The sequence below is a fragment of the Mus caroli genome, unplaced genomic scaffold (genome assembly GCF_978045245.1).
Source record: "Mus caroli unplaced genomic scaffold, Mus_caroli_1 scaffold_4, whole genome shotgun sequence".
Classification (NCBI taxonomy): Eukaryota; Metazoa; Chordata; class Mammalia; order Rodentia; family Muridae; genus Mus; species Mus caroli.
The window spans coordinates 141,192,251-141,207,128 of NW_028227259.1; the positions used below are offsets into that span (position 1 = coordinate 141,192,251).

The 14,878-nt window shown below is 50.6% G+C and overlaps 1 protein-coding gene across 2 annotated transcripts; it reads left to right on the forward strand.

Annotated features, from left to right (window-relative positions):
• Positions 1–227: 227 nt before the first annotated feature.
• Fis1 (fission, mitochondrial 1) lies at positions 228–13,742 on the forward strand. 2 transcript variants are annotated; one of them, XM_085837330.1, is made up of 5 exons: positions 228–542; positions 10,146–10,278; positions 12,585–12,661; positions 13,049–13,154; positions 13,424–13,742. In XM_085837330.1, the coding sequence occupies exons 1-5, from the start codon at positions 519–521 to the stop codon at positions 13,519–13,521; spliced, it is 438 nt and encodes a 145-aa protein (XP_085693456.1). In that variant the 5' UTR covers positions 228–518; the 3' UTR covers positions 13,522–13,742. The 2 variants fall into 2 exon arrangements, with proteins under 2 accessions (XP_085693456.1, XP_021018649.1); XM_021162990.3 differs by lacking the exon at positions 228–542 and adding an exon at positions 9,211–9,377.
• The last annotated feature ends 1,136 nt before the right edge of the window (positions 13,743–14,878 follow it).

Sequence of the window (14,878 nt, forward strand, 5' to 3'; positions counted from 1 at the left end):
CCTGCCCTCCTAGTGTCGCCCCGCCCCTTGGGGAAGCAGCGCGCGTTCACTGGCCAGTGAGGTCCTCTCGCTCCGCCCTTAGCCTCGCTCGGCCCCGCCTCCCTTTGGACAGCACCTGCTGCGCAGACTCTGCTCTTCCCAATGGAGCAGCTCCGGTCCTCCAGAGCACCGAGCCGACTTCCTAGAGACGCCCCCAAGGAGGCACCACCCGGAAGTTCAGGCTTCCCAGCGGGACCCTAGCGTGCTTTCTGTAACGCCTGCCGTTACTCCTTCTACCCCGAGGCTGTCCTCAGAGGGCTCTCCTTTGTCAGAAAAGATGAATGAAGCATAGTAGCTGTAGCATGAAGGGTTACAGTGTTGCGTGTTAAGGGATGAACCCCCAAAGTGCCTGTAGAAAACAGCTCTGGGCCTAATGTCCTGGCTGCGGGGCAGAATGAAAGACTCCGGTTGATAGACCGCTACGAATAAAAACCAAAGAAGGCTGTCATGAGAACATCCTCGGGTGCAGGGGTCCATGGATGCCCAGAGACGAAGCTGCAAGGGTAAGTGGGGTCGATCCTCAGGGTTGCAGTTTTCAAACACTGTCTTGTGTAGCTTTGATTTTTTTTTTTTTTTTTTTTTTTTTTGAGACAAGATCTTGCCTTGTAGCCTAGGCCAGCCTGGAACTCACGAGTCCCCCTACCTCAGGCTCCCAAGTGCTAGGATCATAGCCATGCATCACCACTACTCCCGGCTGTTTTTACTGAGAACATCAGCGCCATGAAACGTGCCAGACTGGGTTGGGTTGGGCTGTTGTTGATGGGCTGGAAGCTGGAACTGGCTGATTATGTAATATGTATTCATTAGCAGTTCAGGCTCTTTCACTACGGTATACCCTCCGTGAGGACAAGAGTTCTGTTCTATCTAGCACCGAGAAGAATTCTTGGCATGTTATAGCTGCTTAATAGGGTGTGAGAGGAACATTTTTTTTTTTTTTGGTTTTTGAGACAGGGTTTCTCTGTGTAGCCCTGGGCTGTCCTGGAACTCACTTTGTAGACCAGGCTGGCCTCGAACTCAGAAATCCTCCTGCCTCTGCCTCCCGAGTGCTGGGATTAAAGGCCTGCGACACCACGCCGGGCTTTGATAGGACATCTTAACTCCCTGCCTAGCCAGGGCAACTGAGAAGTAGAGGGGAGGTGACTGAAGGTTGGAAACCACCAAAAATGGAGTCCTGGTCAGGAGGATTTGCAGAGCACTCCTGCGAGCTAACCACTGACACCAGGCTGCGTGGGCTCAAGGGAGGGGCTGGGGGGGGTTAGTTTCACTGCCCATCACCATCCACATGCATCCTGAGCTGGGAAGTGTTTTCTTTTGCCTTGAATAGTCCCATCTACAGGCCCAAACCAATATGCATAGCATGATTAATAAAACCATTCCCGCTGGCTTCCCTTTCAGATGATGCAAAAGTGAATGTCTTGCCGGGCGTGGTGGCGCACTACTTTAATCCCAGCACTTGGGAGGCAGAGGCAGGCGGATTTCTGAGTTCGAGGCCAGCCTGGTCTACAGAGTGAGTTCTGGGACAGCCAGGGCTACACAGAGAAACCCTGTCTTGAAAAAAAAAAAAAAGTGAATGTCTTCATGGCTTTCTTTCCCTTTTCTTCCCCTTTCATTGACCATTTCCTCAAAGAGTATATTACGTAGCCAAACTATATTGTGACTTCCTCTGTATTATGTTAGAACTTTCCAGAAAGTTGATAATGAAGCTGGGCGTGCTAATCCATACCATCCAATGTTGGGAAGTCGAGGCAGTAGAAACAGGAACTTTAAAGCTCACCTGGGCCCTTGGGACCCTGCCTCCCATACATGGGGAAATGCGTCTCTCCATAAAGACTCCTGACATAAAGTCAAGCGTGACGACAATCTGAGCTTAGATCCCCAGCCAGCACTCACCTAGAAGCCAGGTTTGACTGTGCCCATCTGTAACCCACGTGCAAAAGGGAGGAGAAGAGACGCCTGTCATTGGATGCCATTTTCTGGATTCCACATGCACATGCAGATACACACGCATACACACAAACACTAATAGTGATAATTTTTAAAAAGTTAATAATGAGGGGATGGAGAGTTGGCTCATAAGCTAAGAACACTTGTTGTTCTTGCAGAAAGCCCAAGGTAGATTTCCAGCAACAACACGCTAGCTCACAAACACCTATAATTCTACTTCCTAGGATCCAGAACTCCCTTCTGGCCTCCGAGGATACCACACGTATGGCACATATACATGTTTGCAGGCAAAACAGTCAAACACACGAAATGAAAAATAATTGTTTTTAAAGTTAGTAATAACAATCTCTTAACAATTCAAGTAGTTAGGACTTGAATGTCTACTACTCTTAGGCACTGATCTGGACTCAGTAAGAGGTCCTGCCTTCCCTGACCTCCCAGTCTAAGTCAGGAGGCCAGGAGTAACCCCATTGTTGTTTAACACAAGTGGCACACTGAAAACCAGCACAGAGCAAACAGGGCCCCTAATGTGAGGATGACATCAGATTTATAGCTCCCATAGAGCTGGAGATGATGGCGTGTGGAGTGACTTTACTACTGAATTACCTTAAAGAGTAGTCCCTGGGGACTGCATTGCCTTTTGGGGTTTAGAGTTAACCTGCAGTGTTCCTTCCCCTCGCCTACTGATCAAGGTGAAGTTAGTGGAAGTGAAGAAGTAATTACAAACGTAGGGACTGGCAAGATGGCTCAGCCGTGTGCTGGTTAGCCCTTTGACATCTTGACACAAGCAAGCCAGGGTCATCTGTTAACGGGGAACTTGAAGTGAGAGGATGGCTCCATCAGATTGGCCTGCCAGCAAGTCTGGAGGACATTTTCCTGACATTTTTGATGTGGGAGGCCCAGCCCACTGTGGGCGGTGCCAGCAAGCAGGTTGAGCAAGCCAGGAGGAGCAAGCCAGTAAACAACATTTCCCATAGCTTCTGTTTTCAGGTCCTTCCCTGTTTTCCCTTAGTTATAGACAATGTTGCCAAAAGACTCTTTCCTCCCTAAATTGTTTGGTCCTGGTCTGTTACAGCAATCACACCTAACTAAGATAACTCGGGTGAAGGTGCTTGCCCCCAAGCCTGATGACTTGAGTTTGACCACCGCATGGTGGGAGGGGAGGATCTCTGTTCATCTTGGAGCAGCCAGGTCTTGGGGTACAGAATTTAGCATTGAGTACAGAGCAGCACCAGACCAACCCACTACATTCCCCACTTTTTAATCTAAATAAAAAGGCTCTTTCTCTTATAATAATAAACATACAGAAGGAGCAATCATGAAACAATTATGAAAGCTATTAAATGAGAATTACATTCAAAAAGTCCAGTCTTTTAGTATTTGGCAGTCTTTAGATAAAATATTTTATTGTCTACCCTATCTTGATAAGTTCAGATTTCTCTATCTAAATCATTTTTTCATTACCATCTTAAGCATTTTAAGTTCTCTAATTTCATAACTTATAGTTAGCAACCTTAAGACATCCATTTATAATTTCCTCTAACCTTCATAATTTGTGTGTATCACATCCTGAAAAACATCTCCTTAGATCTTAAAATGCTTTCGGGATCCTTTTTAGTTTAACTGTGAGACTGTAGCTGTCTAGTGTTCAATTCCATCAGAGACCTGAGAAGGGATAAGCATCACCTGAGCATGCAGGACATGCAGAGCAGCGGCTTCCACAAGTACAGCAATGGCGGACAGCCGACTCAGGCTCCGAGCTCGTAACCCTCTTGTCTCTTCACGTCGGAAGGAACAGTAAGAGCCTGGTGTAGAAGTGCAGGCGGCTGTGATTCAAAGCCAATAGAAAAGGAGGTGTAGGCTGCTGGGCGTGTAGCTCGTCGGTAGAGCATCCACTTGGCATGTGTGAAATCCTGAGTTCACTCCCCAGCACCACGGAACGCAGGAGTGACGCTACCACACCTGCAGTCCTAGTACCCGAGAGGCAGAGGCAGGTAGACCAGGAACTCAAGGCCAGCCTGAGCTAGAGACTGGGAAGGAAGAGGAGGGAGGGGGAAAAGGAAGAGAAAGAGAACCTTCTTGGAGTAAAAATCCCAGGTCCAGGGTTGGAAAGATGCCCAGCAGGAAAAGAGCTTACTGAACAGGTCTGGTGTCTGAGTGATTTGTCCCACCACCGCCACTGTAAACCTGGAGGAGAGAGCCAACCTCGCAGAATTGTCCTCTGGCTTCCATACTTGTCTTGTAGCCTTGACATACACATTAGACACACACGTGAGAATAGTAATTTAACCAAAATGGATGATAATGGGCTGGGTTTTAAAATGATGACTATCACTAACTGTTAAACCCAATAATATTAAAAATAAAAGCAAAATTCTCTGTGACATTGGACAGGTGACAGAACTGTCTAGAACCTGTTTCTTTGTGGCTCAAAAGGCCTGTCTACACCAAAGAGGCATTGAATAGGTGCTCATTGCGTCCTAAGGCAAAAAAACCTGTTTGTCAACCTGGTCTCCTCTCACACAATTTCACCAGCTCTTTGCTGGTCACATTTCCTGAAGTCCTTGTTTGATTTTGTTCAGTGCTGTGGGTGGAACTCTATACGTATGCTAGGCGGGTGATCTACCAGGATCCACACCCCAGCCCCTCCCTGGGGGATTCTAGGCGGGTGATCTACCAGGAGCCACACCCCAGCCCCTCCCTGGGGGATTCTGGCAGGGGCTCTATAACCAAGTTTTATCCTCAGCCTTTTGTTTGTTTGTTTGTTTGTTTTTGAGGTAAGGTAATTCCAGCTGGCCTAGAACTCACTATGTACACCAGGCTACCCTTGAGCTTGTAGAGGTAGTCCTCCTGCCTCTGCCTCTGCCTCTTGAGGGCTGGAATTAAAGACATGTACATACCCAGCTTTAGTTTTGTTTTGTTTTTTAAATGTTTTATTTAGAGAGCAGGAGAAATGGGTCCACAGTTAGGAACACTTGTTGCCCTTACAAAGGGTCTGGGTTTAGTTCACATCACCCACGAGGTGGCTTGTAACCATCTGTAACTCCAGCTTCAGGGGATCTGATCCCCTCTTCTGAGTTTTGAAGGCACTCAGGCATGCACATGCTGCACATATATACATGCACATAAAACATACGTGTAAAATAAAGCGAGTTGTTTTATTTTTCTTACATGTATGCATGCATGTCTGTATGTATCTGTGTGCTCATGAGTGCAGGTGCCCTTGGAGACCAGAAGAGTATGTCATATCCCCTGGAACCAAATTTAAGTCTTCTGCAAGAGAATTAAGTTCTCTTAACCATTGAACCATCTCCCTCTCCCTCTCCCTCTCCCTCTCCCTCTCCCTCTCCCTCTCCCTCTCCCTCTCCCTCTCCCTCTCCCTCTCCCTCTCCCTCTCCCTCTCCCTCTCCCTCTCTCTCCCCAGACATACACACCTTTTTATTCTATATTTTGAGGTGTGAGCTCATTCAAGCTCTCTTGGCCTTGAATTCCCTCATTAACTGGAGGTGTGCCTTGAACTGACGATCCTCTTCCCTGCTCCTGAATAGCAAGATTTGGGGGCCCTTGAACAGCACAGCCAGTGCGCCCGGGCCCCTGTCTGCCTGCAGTCCTCTGCCATTTACCTGTGCTGCCCCTTTCTTCTGTGGCAGGACTCTGCTCTCTCTGAGCGTGTCACTGAGTCCCTGCATGTCTTCCTTCTCCTCAGTCCCTTCCTTGTTACGTTTCATGTGCTCTCAACTCCCCAGATTATGTTGTGGGTTTCGTTTTCATTTGCAGTGGGCCCCGTCCCCTGCACACACATTTGTTGGTCTGTTGTGGATGGTTGACATGCAACAGTCTGAGTGCAGAGATGAGAGGACAGCATGGGGAAAGTTGTCTCTTTCCACCATATGGGTCCTGGGGACCAAACTCAGGTCATCAGGTTTGACAGCAAGCATCTTTACTGACTGAGCCATCTTTCTGTGCTAGTGACCAAGCCCCTAGGACACATGCTTACTAGATAGCACTCTGCCCCCTGAGTCCCAGCCCCAGCCCCCATCATCTAAATGAGAAAATGACTTCTCCCAAAACATCTACTCGCACCTGAGTTCTCTGGATCCCAGGTGATGCTCCACTCTGTGAACCCTGTTTTGGGGGTGTAGGGAGGTGTCTGTCCTACAGTTCAGTGCTGACACTCACGTGAGCTGGCATCTGAACCCACAAGTTAGAGAGCCTGCTTCAGACTGCCCTCACAAGCCCAGGTTGCCTCTGGTACTTCTGGGTGGCTGGGTTCACATTGAGAGCTTCTGGGTGGATAAAGAGCTGTAACAGCTGGGCATTCAAGGAAGCATTCGCCACCCCTGGTTTCTTAGGAAAAGACCAGGTGCATGGGCTGTATGGGGACAGAGTAATTCATGCAGTTTTCATGATTCTTCCACGTGACTGCCAGCACAGGAGCTCTGACTTCCACAGTTGAGAGCCTTTTATGGGAGGCTTCACTTGATTAATTATTGACTCTCTCCAGCCCTCTCCCTTCCCTAGTGAATGAGGGGTGGGTAAGACACAAAGTTCCAAGCTTTTCATCTGGACTGGATTCTTCTGTGACCAGCCTCCATCCTGAAAACTACCCAGGACCCTGCAGGACCCATTTAGTGAGAATTAAATCGTTTTCATTCCTCAGGAAGATGCAAGGGATTCAGAGCTACAGTGCTCCTGTGACCTCCGTCTGGGATCCTATCTGGGTGTGGTAGCTCACACCTTTAATTCCAGCATTTGGAGGCGGAAGCAGTTGATTTGTAGGAGTTTAAAGTTATTCTGGGCCACAGAGGCCATTTCAGCCAGGGCTACATAGCTACATAGTGAAAACCCTGTGTTAAAAAAACCAAAACCGGGGCTGGAGAGATGGCTTAGTGGTTAAGAGCACCGATTGCTCTTCCGAAAGTCTTGAGTTCAAATCCCAGCAACCACATGGTGGCTCACAACCATCTGTAATGAGGTCTGATGCCCTCTTCTGGTGTGTCTGAAGACAGCTACAGTGTACTTAGATATAAAATTAAAAAACAAACAAACAAAAAAAAAAACCAAAACCAGGGATCCTGGGGACTGTGGGTCAGAGGCCAATTTTATATATCTATCACTTTGCCACAATGTTTGCGGTTTTGTTTGCTTTTCATTTTTAAAAAGATCTACTTTGTATGTATAAATGTATGTGCTTTTGTGTACATGTCAGGTGCCCACAGAGGCCAAAGGCACCCAATCCCCAACACTGGAGTTCTGGGAGGCTGTGAACCACCTGACAGAACTGGAAACTGAGCCCAGGGCTTCTGGAAGGCCAGGCTGTTTTCTGTTCTATTTTATTATTTTATATTTTATTTTGGTGTTTTAAGACAGGGTCTCTCAGCCGGGTGGTAGTGGCACACGCCTTTAATCCCAGCACTTGGGAGGCGGAGACAGGCGGATTTCTGAGTTCGAGGCCAGCCTGGTCTACAAAGTGAGTTCTGGGACAGCCAGGGCTACACAGAGAAACCCTGTCTCAAAAAACAAAGAGTTGTCAGGATCATGATGTCTCTCTGTGGCAATAGAAACCCTAAAACACCATGTCAGGCAGCTCATGACTACCTGTAACTCCAGCTCCGGGGGGGGGGGGGGGGGGGGAGGGATGGGGGGGGATCCAACATGCTCTTCTGAGGTCTAAGGTGTATCATCTTAAGGGATAAGGGTTTTTGTTGGTTCGTTTGTTTGTTTGTTTATAAAGCTTTGTTTATTTTATGCATGTAAGTATAAGTATACTGCCACTGTCTTCAGACGCACCAGAAGAGGGCATCAGATCTCATTACAGATGGTTGTGAGCCACCATGTGGTTGCTGGGAATTGAACTCAGGGCCTCTGTAAGAGCAGTCAATGCTCTTAACCACTGAGCCATCTCTCCAGCCCAAAATACAGCATCTTATGTACTATTTGTAGGGGAGAATGGCCCAAAGTAGCTAAATTAGACAATGTTGGCAACGAGAACACGGGATACCTCAGACATACACATCTCTCTAAGGACGAATAGCCATAGGCCAGGAAGAGAGTAGGATCCCGACAAACTGCAACCCTCACTCCTGTGAGGCCCCGGCCCCAGCCTCAGACCTTGCCAAGTCTGCCTGTGGACAGTGACACAGAGCTGACATTCCTTTTGCCCTTTCACCCAGGCCTCTGAGAAAGCCTTGGATTGTCTGGCTCCCAAGAGGAGTTCCTACCCCAGGCTGGACTCCAACTTCCTATAGCCAAGGATGATCTTAAACTTCCCCCTCCTCCTGCCTCCACCTCCCAAGTGCTAGGATGAAAGCCTGCATGACCATTCCCCCTCCCCACATTAGATGCATAAGGATAGGAGTTTTATTTTTATCAGTGCCAATCCCTGTTCTTAAATAGTGACCGACACTTAGGAAATGCTCAATCAAGAATGAATGAATGAACCAATAAGCAAGGGCAGGGCTAGAAGATAGATGTTCTGAATAGCAAAGACCGCAGGCACATGCAGAGCACCTGAGATTACTGGAGGTTTCAGAATCTTAGGGCAAGGGACAGTGAGTGTGCTGGCTAGTCCTCTGTCAGCTTGACACCCAAACTAGAATTCTCTCAAAGGAGGGCCCCTCAATTGAGAAAAATGCCTCCACGAGATCTGGCTCTAAGGCATTTACATAACTGGGGGAGGACCCAGTCCATTGTAGGTGGTACCATCCCTGGGCTAATGGTCCTGGGTTCTATAAGAGAGCAGGCTGAGCTGGGTGGTGGTGTGTGCCTTTAATCCCAGCAATCAGGAGGCAGAGGCAGGCGGATCATGTGACCCAAGTTTTCCCCTTAGAGCTGGAACCCAGGCAGTTGTGAGCTACAACACGTGGGGGCTGGCAACAGAACGTGAGAGCCATCCATGGGCCTTTAACCCTGGACTGTGTTTCCTGGCCTATCAGCTTTTCTTCAGAATCCTATTAAGAATGGCTGTCCACTGTGATCATGTGACCCAAGTTTTCGGAGTGGGAGGTGGGGGAGTGCTTGGAGCACTCCTCTTGCCTTGTGTTACACTGAGACCCTCCGGCCCCTGGTACTCATTAGGATTTTATTGCAAACATTGAAGATAATCCAGGGTCCTAGAGTGAGGGTTCCTAGGATAATGTGATCCAGGGAGGATCTAGGACATCAGGGAGTCCAAAGAGAACAAAGTATCCCAGCGTAGGCACTAGCGCCCCCGCCCGCCCCAAGGCAAAGGAGGAAGGGGCGGGGCTTCCACAGGTCGATGCCGGAAGTGCCTCTCCGCCCCTGCTGCTGGACCATGGAGACCGTGGCCCAGTAGAGACCTTAGTGTGAGGCTTTCAGGGGCGGCGGCCATGGAGGCCGTGCTGAACGAGCTGGTGTCTGTGGAGGATCTGAAGGTAATGTCTGGGACGGAGGAAGGAGAAGGGCAGAATTGGAAAGGGCAGTTCCTAAGGAGAGCTGACTGAAGCTAGCCAGTGCGGGTTTCGTCTTTCTTGGCAAGCTGAACTACGGCTCCCAGCAGCCTCTGCGGCATCCTGCTTCTTGTGGGAATCGGCTTCGTGTCCCTAGGCCTGACGGGAATTGTAGTTTCCTGGGTTTCAGCAACTCAGACCTAGGCCTGGGATCTTAGTGTGATGCAGAGCTGGGAATTTGGGGTACTCGTGCAGGGATGAAGTAGTATAGTCACTGGTGTAAATTTTCGCTAGTGTTTACTTCCGCACAGTGCTATTTTCACCGCATCCTTGTAGCTGTGTTTTCTTTCCTCTACTAGAATTAAAGTAAGGCAGATCCAGGCCCAAAAGAGTAGGGTGGGACGGGACCAGCGGCCTCAAGGGAAAGGCCATGTAGGAGGTTGTTTAGCTCTGGGACAATATGTTTACTCTTCAGATACTTGGGGTCAGCTGGTTCGGGAGCAGTGCCTCCAGCTGCCACCAGGTGGCATCTCCTCTTGGTACCACTAGGGGCTGGGTTCACGGACCTTCTGAAGGGGAGGACACAGCATGGGACCCAGGGGTGGAGATGACAGAAGCTTCGGAGTACCAAGATCTACAAGGGAAAGGCGGCAGAGAGGAAAATGGGATCTAACTGGGATTCAGACATCAAGTTAGCAGGAGAATGATTGCTGCCCTTTGTTTCTAAATGGTTACTCTTCTCTCTAATGACAGAATTTTGAAAGGAAATTTCAGTCTGAGCAGGCAGCTGGTTCTGTGTCCAAGAGCACGCAGTTTGAATATGCCTGGTGCCTGGTTCGAAGCAAATACAATGAGGACATCCGCAGAGGCATCGTGCTGCTGGAGGGTAAGGCACTGGCCCCCACTTTCCAGCCGCCAGCCTGCCTGCCCTCTACTGTCCTTGACCTCACCCCTCCAGGACCCTTTCCAACACAGAACCGTCACCTTACAGCACATTTGTCATTCAGTAACCACCAGTAACTTCACTTGGAGAAAGGGCTAGATTGATTCTCTACATCCCCAGTTTCAGCATCTGAACAGTCATTCAGATGGAAAATGCTGTAGGAAAAATGTTCTCAGGCTGGGGAGACTCAGTGCGTCCTGTCCAGGCATGAAGACCTGGGTTCAAATCCCCAGCACCCGCAGCAGCAGCTGAGTTTGGCCACCCGTATAGAGAGTAAGCTGGAGTCAGCTAGAGATGGCTTGCTGCCATCTTAGCCCAGGTTCAGTTGGAGACCCTTTCTTTAGGGGATGCTGTGGAGTGTGAACGAACTGGCCGTCCTCTGACCTCCATGCTTCCATGTGCGCACACACAGTGTACACAAAACACTTCTGGTACAGTTACTAATTGCTGTTAATATAGCATTTACGTTGTATTGGATAACAGTCATTTAGAAAACTCTATAGAGATTTAAAATATCTGAGGGGCTAGTGGTATCAAGGCCATGTGACCCCAGCACTGCAAAGGTGAAGACACAGGGACATCGTTCAGTAGTCGAACAATAATGACTGTGGAGATAGAGGCAGGAAGGTCAGAAGTTCAAGGCCGGGCTGGTGAGATGGCTCAGTGGGTAAGAGCACCCGACTGCTCTTCCGAAGGTCCAGAGTTCAAATCCCAGCAACCACATGGTGGCTCACAACCATCTGTAATGCGATCTGGCACCCTCTTCTGGAGTGTCTGAAGACAGCTACAGTGTACTTACATATAATAAATAAATAAATCTAAAAAAAAAAAGAAGTTCAAGGCCAGAGTCAGCACACACTGACCAAATTTGAGGTCAGCCTGGGGTACGTGAGCTCCCTGACTCAAAAAACAATGCATCTTTGGGGAGTGCGTTCTTTTTTTGGTAGTGGTGGTGGTTTCAAGACAGGGTTTCTTTGTGTAGCCCTGGCTGTCCTGGAACTCACTTTGTAGACCAGGCTGGCCTCGAACTCAGAAATCCACCTGCCCCTGCCTCATGAGTGCTGGGATTAAAAGCGTGCGCCACCACTGCCCAGCTTATAGGTACATTCTATGCAAACACTGTTTAATTTTATAGATGGGCCTTCCGTCTGTGCACTTTGAAGTCTGGGGGCTGTGTTGGCATAATCCCAGAGGCTGTCAAGGGACAACGCTGTAGGAACAGAAGACTGCTGTATCATTAGTCAGTTGACTTTGACACAGGACCTCTAACCTGTGCATCCTGCTTCAAGTACCTCAGTGCTGCGAATTCAGGGGTGCCACCAGCTCTGGGGTCTCTGTAAAAGCAAATACTGTCCCCCACTTTGATCAGTTTGGATTTTTAGGTTTCTTTTACAGTAGAGCACAGCAGTGGGAGTGGTGTCAGCATTTGAGTCTTATTTGGAGACACAGTGCAGACACTGAGGAGACTAGCACTGCACAGCTACTTAGTGCCAAAGTGGTGGCTGCTGCACCACGGAACTGGAGAGGCTGGGGCAGCCTGATGGGGAGTTTGAAACAAGCCCGGACGGCATAGTGAGTGCCTATCTTAATACTGTCATACAGGGACACACACACACAGAGAATGAAATGAAAAACAAGTCAGACAAGGGTCACTCAGGGAAGCTGAGTTATAGGAAAGGGGGGCAAGTTGTGGGCCTAGAGTGGCGATTCACACCTTTAATCCCAGTACTCTGGAGGCAGAAGTAGGAGGATCTCTGAGTTTGAGGCCAGTCTGGTCTATAGAATGGGTTGTAGGACAGCCAGGGCTACACAGAGAAACCCTGTCTCAAAAACAAAACAAAAGCTCCGTCTAGAGAGTACATGTTTGCTTCGATTCCATTCCCAGCACTGCATAAGCCAGCCGTGTCCCAGACCACTCAGGAGACGGCAGGAGGAGTACAAGTCCGGGCATCCTCAGCAAGATGAGTGTCAGGCAGGAGGTGACCTTGCAGTAGGACCCATGGCTGGCCAGTGGGAATGCACCCATCCATCCAGACTTTGGGGCCGGTTCCTGGTCTCCACCACAGGTGTTTGACAGGCTTACGGCTGTCTCGGGGCTGTAACTGGGAAGCTGCAGGTGATAGAAACTGGTAATGCAGGTCCAGGACCATGACCCTCCCAGGATCCTAGAGGGAGTCAGCGTAGCAGGACCCATGGAACACAGAGTTAGAAGGAGACTCCCATCTTTCTCTTCTCCCTTCCCCCTCCAGAGCTGTTGCCCAAAGGGAACAAAGAGGAACAGCGGGACTATGTCTTCTACCTGGCCGTGGGCAACTACCGGCTCAAGGTAAGGCTGCAGAGTTGCACGTTCCTCCTGAGTGCCCCAGGTGGAGAGTCCTGGCCCTCAGAAAGCCAGCCAAGGGCAGCAGGCTGGGGTGATGGGGACTGTGTGGGTTAGACTCTGAGAGGGAAGGTGAGAGAGTATCGGGGTGTGGGGACCACGCTGACGTCAGGTTGGGGTGCAGCCCCGTGCCTGGAGCTGTTATCTCTGCTAGCTTATCACCCCCCCACAGCTGGGCTGTTTGTGAACTCTACTCTGTGGGGTGGGGCTGTAACGGGTGGAGGAGGAGGAAGGATGAGCTGGGCCAGGGAAGGACACCCCTGGGTGGGGGGGTTCAGGGGGATGCATCCCAAGGAACGTGTACTGTGAGGTGTGCCTTTCCTCTGATTGCAGGAATATGAAAAGGCTCTAAAGTATGTGCGAGGACTGTTGCAGACTGAGCCCCAGAACAACCAGGCCAAGGAGCTGGAACGCCTGATTGATAAGGCCATGAAGAAAGGTGACAGGCCTCTTGTTGGCTGTTCTTCCTCCTCCCTCGTGCCTGGGGCCCTTAGGAACACACACACACACACACACACACACACACACACACACACACACACAGAGTCCCTCATCAAACCTACCCTCCAAGGTCTCTGTAGCCCCAGGGTCCCACCCTGCAGACTCTGGGTCCAGGTCCCCCACCCGCCCGCTTCTGTGGAGGGCAGTGTGGCCAGCCGGGGCCTGGGGTGGGCCTGGTCTGCTCACGCCTCCCTCTTCCTTTTCCAGATGGACTGGTAGGCATGGCCATCGTTGGTGGCATGGCCCTGGGTGTGGCCGGCCTGGCTGGACTCATTGGACTGGCTGTCTCCAAGTCCAAATCCTGAAGGCAGCCTTCACCTGCTCTCTGCCCCGGGACGCCTAGGAGCCTGGGGGACACTGGAAGAGGGGCCTGTCCATCCTCACCATCGCCTTCCCTTTTCTCCTGCACCCCTGTAGTCTACCTCTACAGTCTCCATGACCCCCAGCCTCCTAGCCCCTGCACCTGTCCTTTAACCCTGTCATGCTTTGCAATGAGTGTAAATAAAATTGGGCCGTGGCTCAGGAAGCTCTGTGTGTGAGCATTGGCTGAGGGAGACCAGGTTCACCGGGTGCACGGCAGCCCTCTCTACCCCACTTCAGGTTCCTCTGCCAGCATCTTAGTCCACACCTTTCCTTCCTCCCCTATCCTGAATCCACTTGGAAGGAACAAGGAACCTCGCTGGAGGACAAACACGGCTTTTCCACCGCCCCAGAATCCTGGGAGAGAACAGTGAGCAGGGGACAGAGCTGCGATTTATGACTCTGGTCTCCTCTGACCCACACAGCTGCCTGGGAGTTTTCCACTGCAGGGGGCCCCCACTGGGCTTCCTCCAAAAACCCCACCCTTCCCTCCCTTTGTCTTCCTGCCCCCTCCCCTTTCTCTGCCCGATCTTTCTCCTTCAGGGGACACGGATGACGTAGGGTGAGAGAGGAAGCTGTGTGGAGATGGCAGGGACTGGGGGGGGGGGGTTGTTGGGCACAGGATACCCCAGCCCCAGCTTGTGGGATGGGAGGCAGAGACCTCAGAGTGCTCACCCCATGCCCCTTGTGCCAGGCTCTGCGTGGGCCTGTTTGACTTTCCTGCATTCTTGTCATTCCACAGCCCCTGGCAGGCTCGCTGGGGGGCGGGAGGAGATACCTGAGGGGAGCGTGGAGGAGCCTGATTCAGAGAAGGAGGGGATGGGGAGCCATGGTTGGCATAGCTCTGTCTCACATAGAAAGGGAGCCTGGGGCCAACTTCACAGGCAAGACCAGGAAGCAGTCAACAAGGGAAGCTATGTTCATGCAGGTGCTCAGCTAGGATGGGGTGGGGAACCCAGAGGTTTCCGCTTATCATGATTGATAGAGCTGGTAATGGTTCCTTGTAAGTGGACAGGGAGAGAGATTGACCAGAATTATGCCTTAGGCCTATGTTCAGCCCCCCACCCTGGGCCCCTGGACCCCTGGACCCCTGGACCCCTGGACCCTTGGACCCTTGGCAGGAAGATCAAACTCAGGACCGAAGAGTCAAAGGGCACCTGGAGGGGCAATTCAAGTTCAGGAAGTTTGGAGGAAAATATAATTCGGTGGCCTCACCTCAGCCGTGTGGCATTTAGATCCAAGCAGCCGCTGGGGCAATGAGAGTGTGCCCAGGAGCTATGATTTGTGGTCCCAACTCCCATT

What these genes read in the sequence shown, in the direction of transcription:
- Fis1 (XM_021162990.3), top strand. Translation starts at nt 9,333, where the DNA reads ATGGAGGCCGTGCTGAACGAGCTGGTGTCTGTGGAGGATCTGAAG. An exon ending in AGGCATCGTGCTGCTGGAGG is followed by an intron (nt 10,279 to 12,584) that starts GTAAGGCACTGG and finishes TTCCCCCTCCAG; the next exon opens with AGCTGTTGCCCAAAGGGAAC. An exon ending in TGGGCAACTACCGGCTCAAG is followed by an intron (nt 12,662 to 13,048) that starts GTAAGGCTGCAG and finishes CTCTGATTGCAG; the next exon opens with GAATATGAAAAGGCTCTAAA.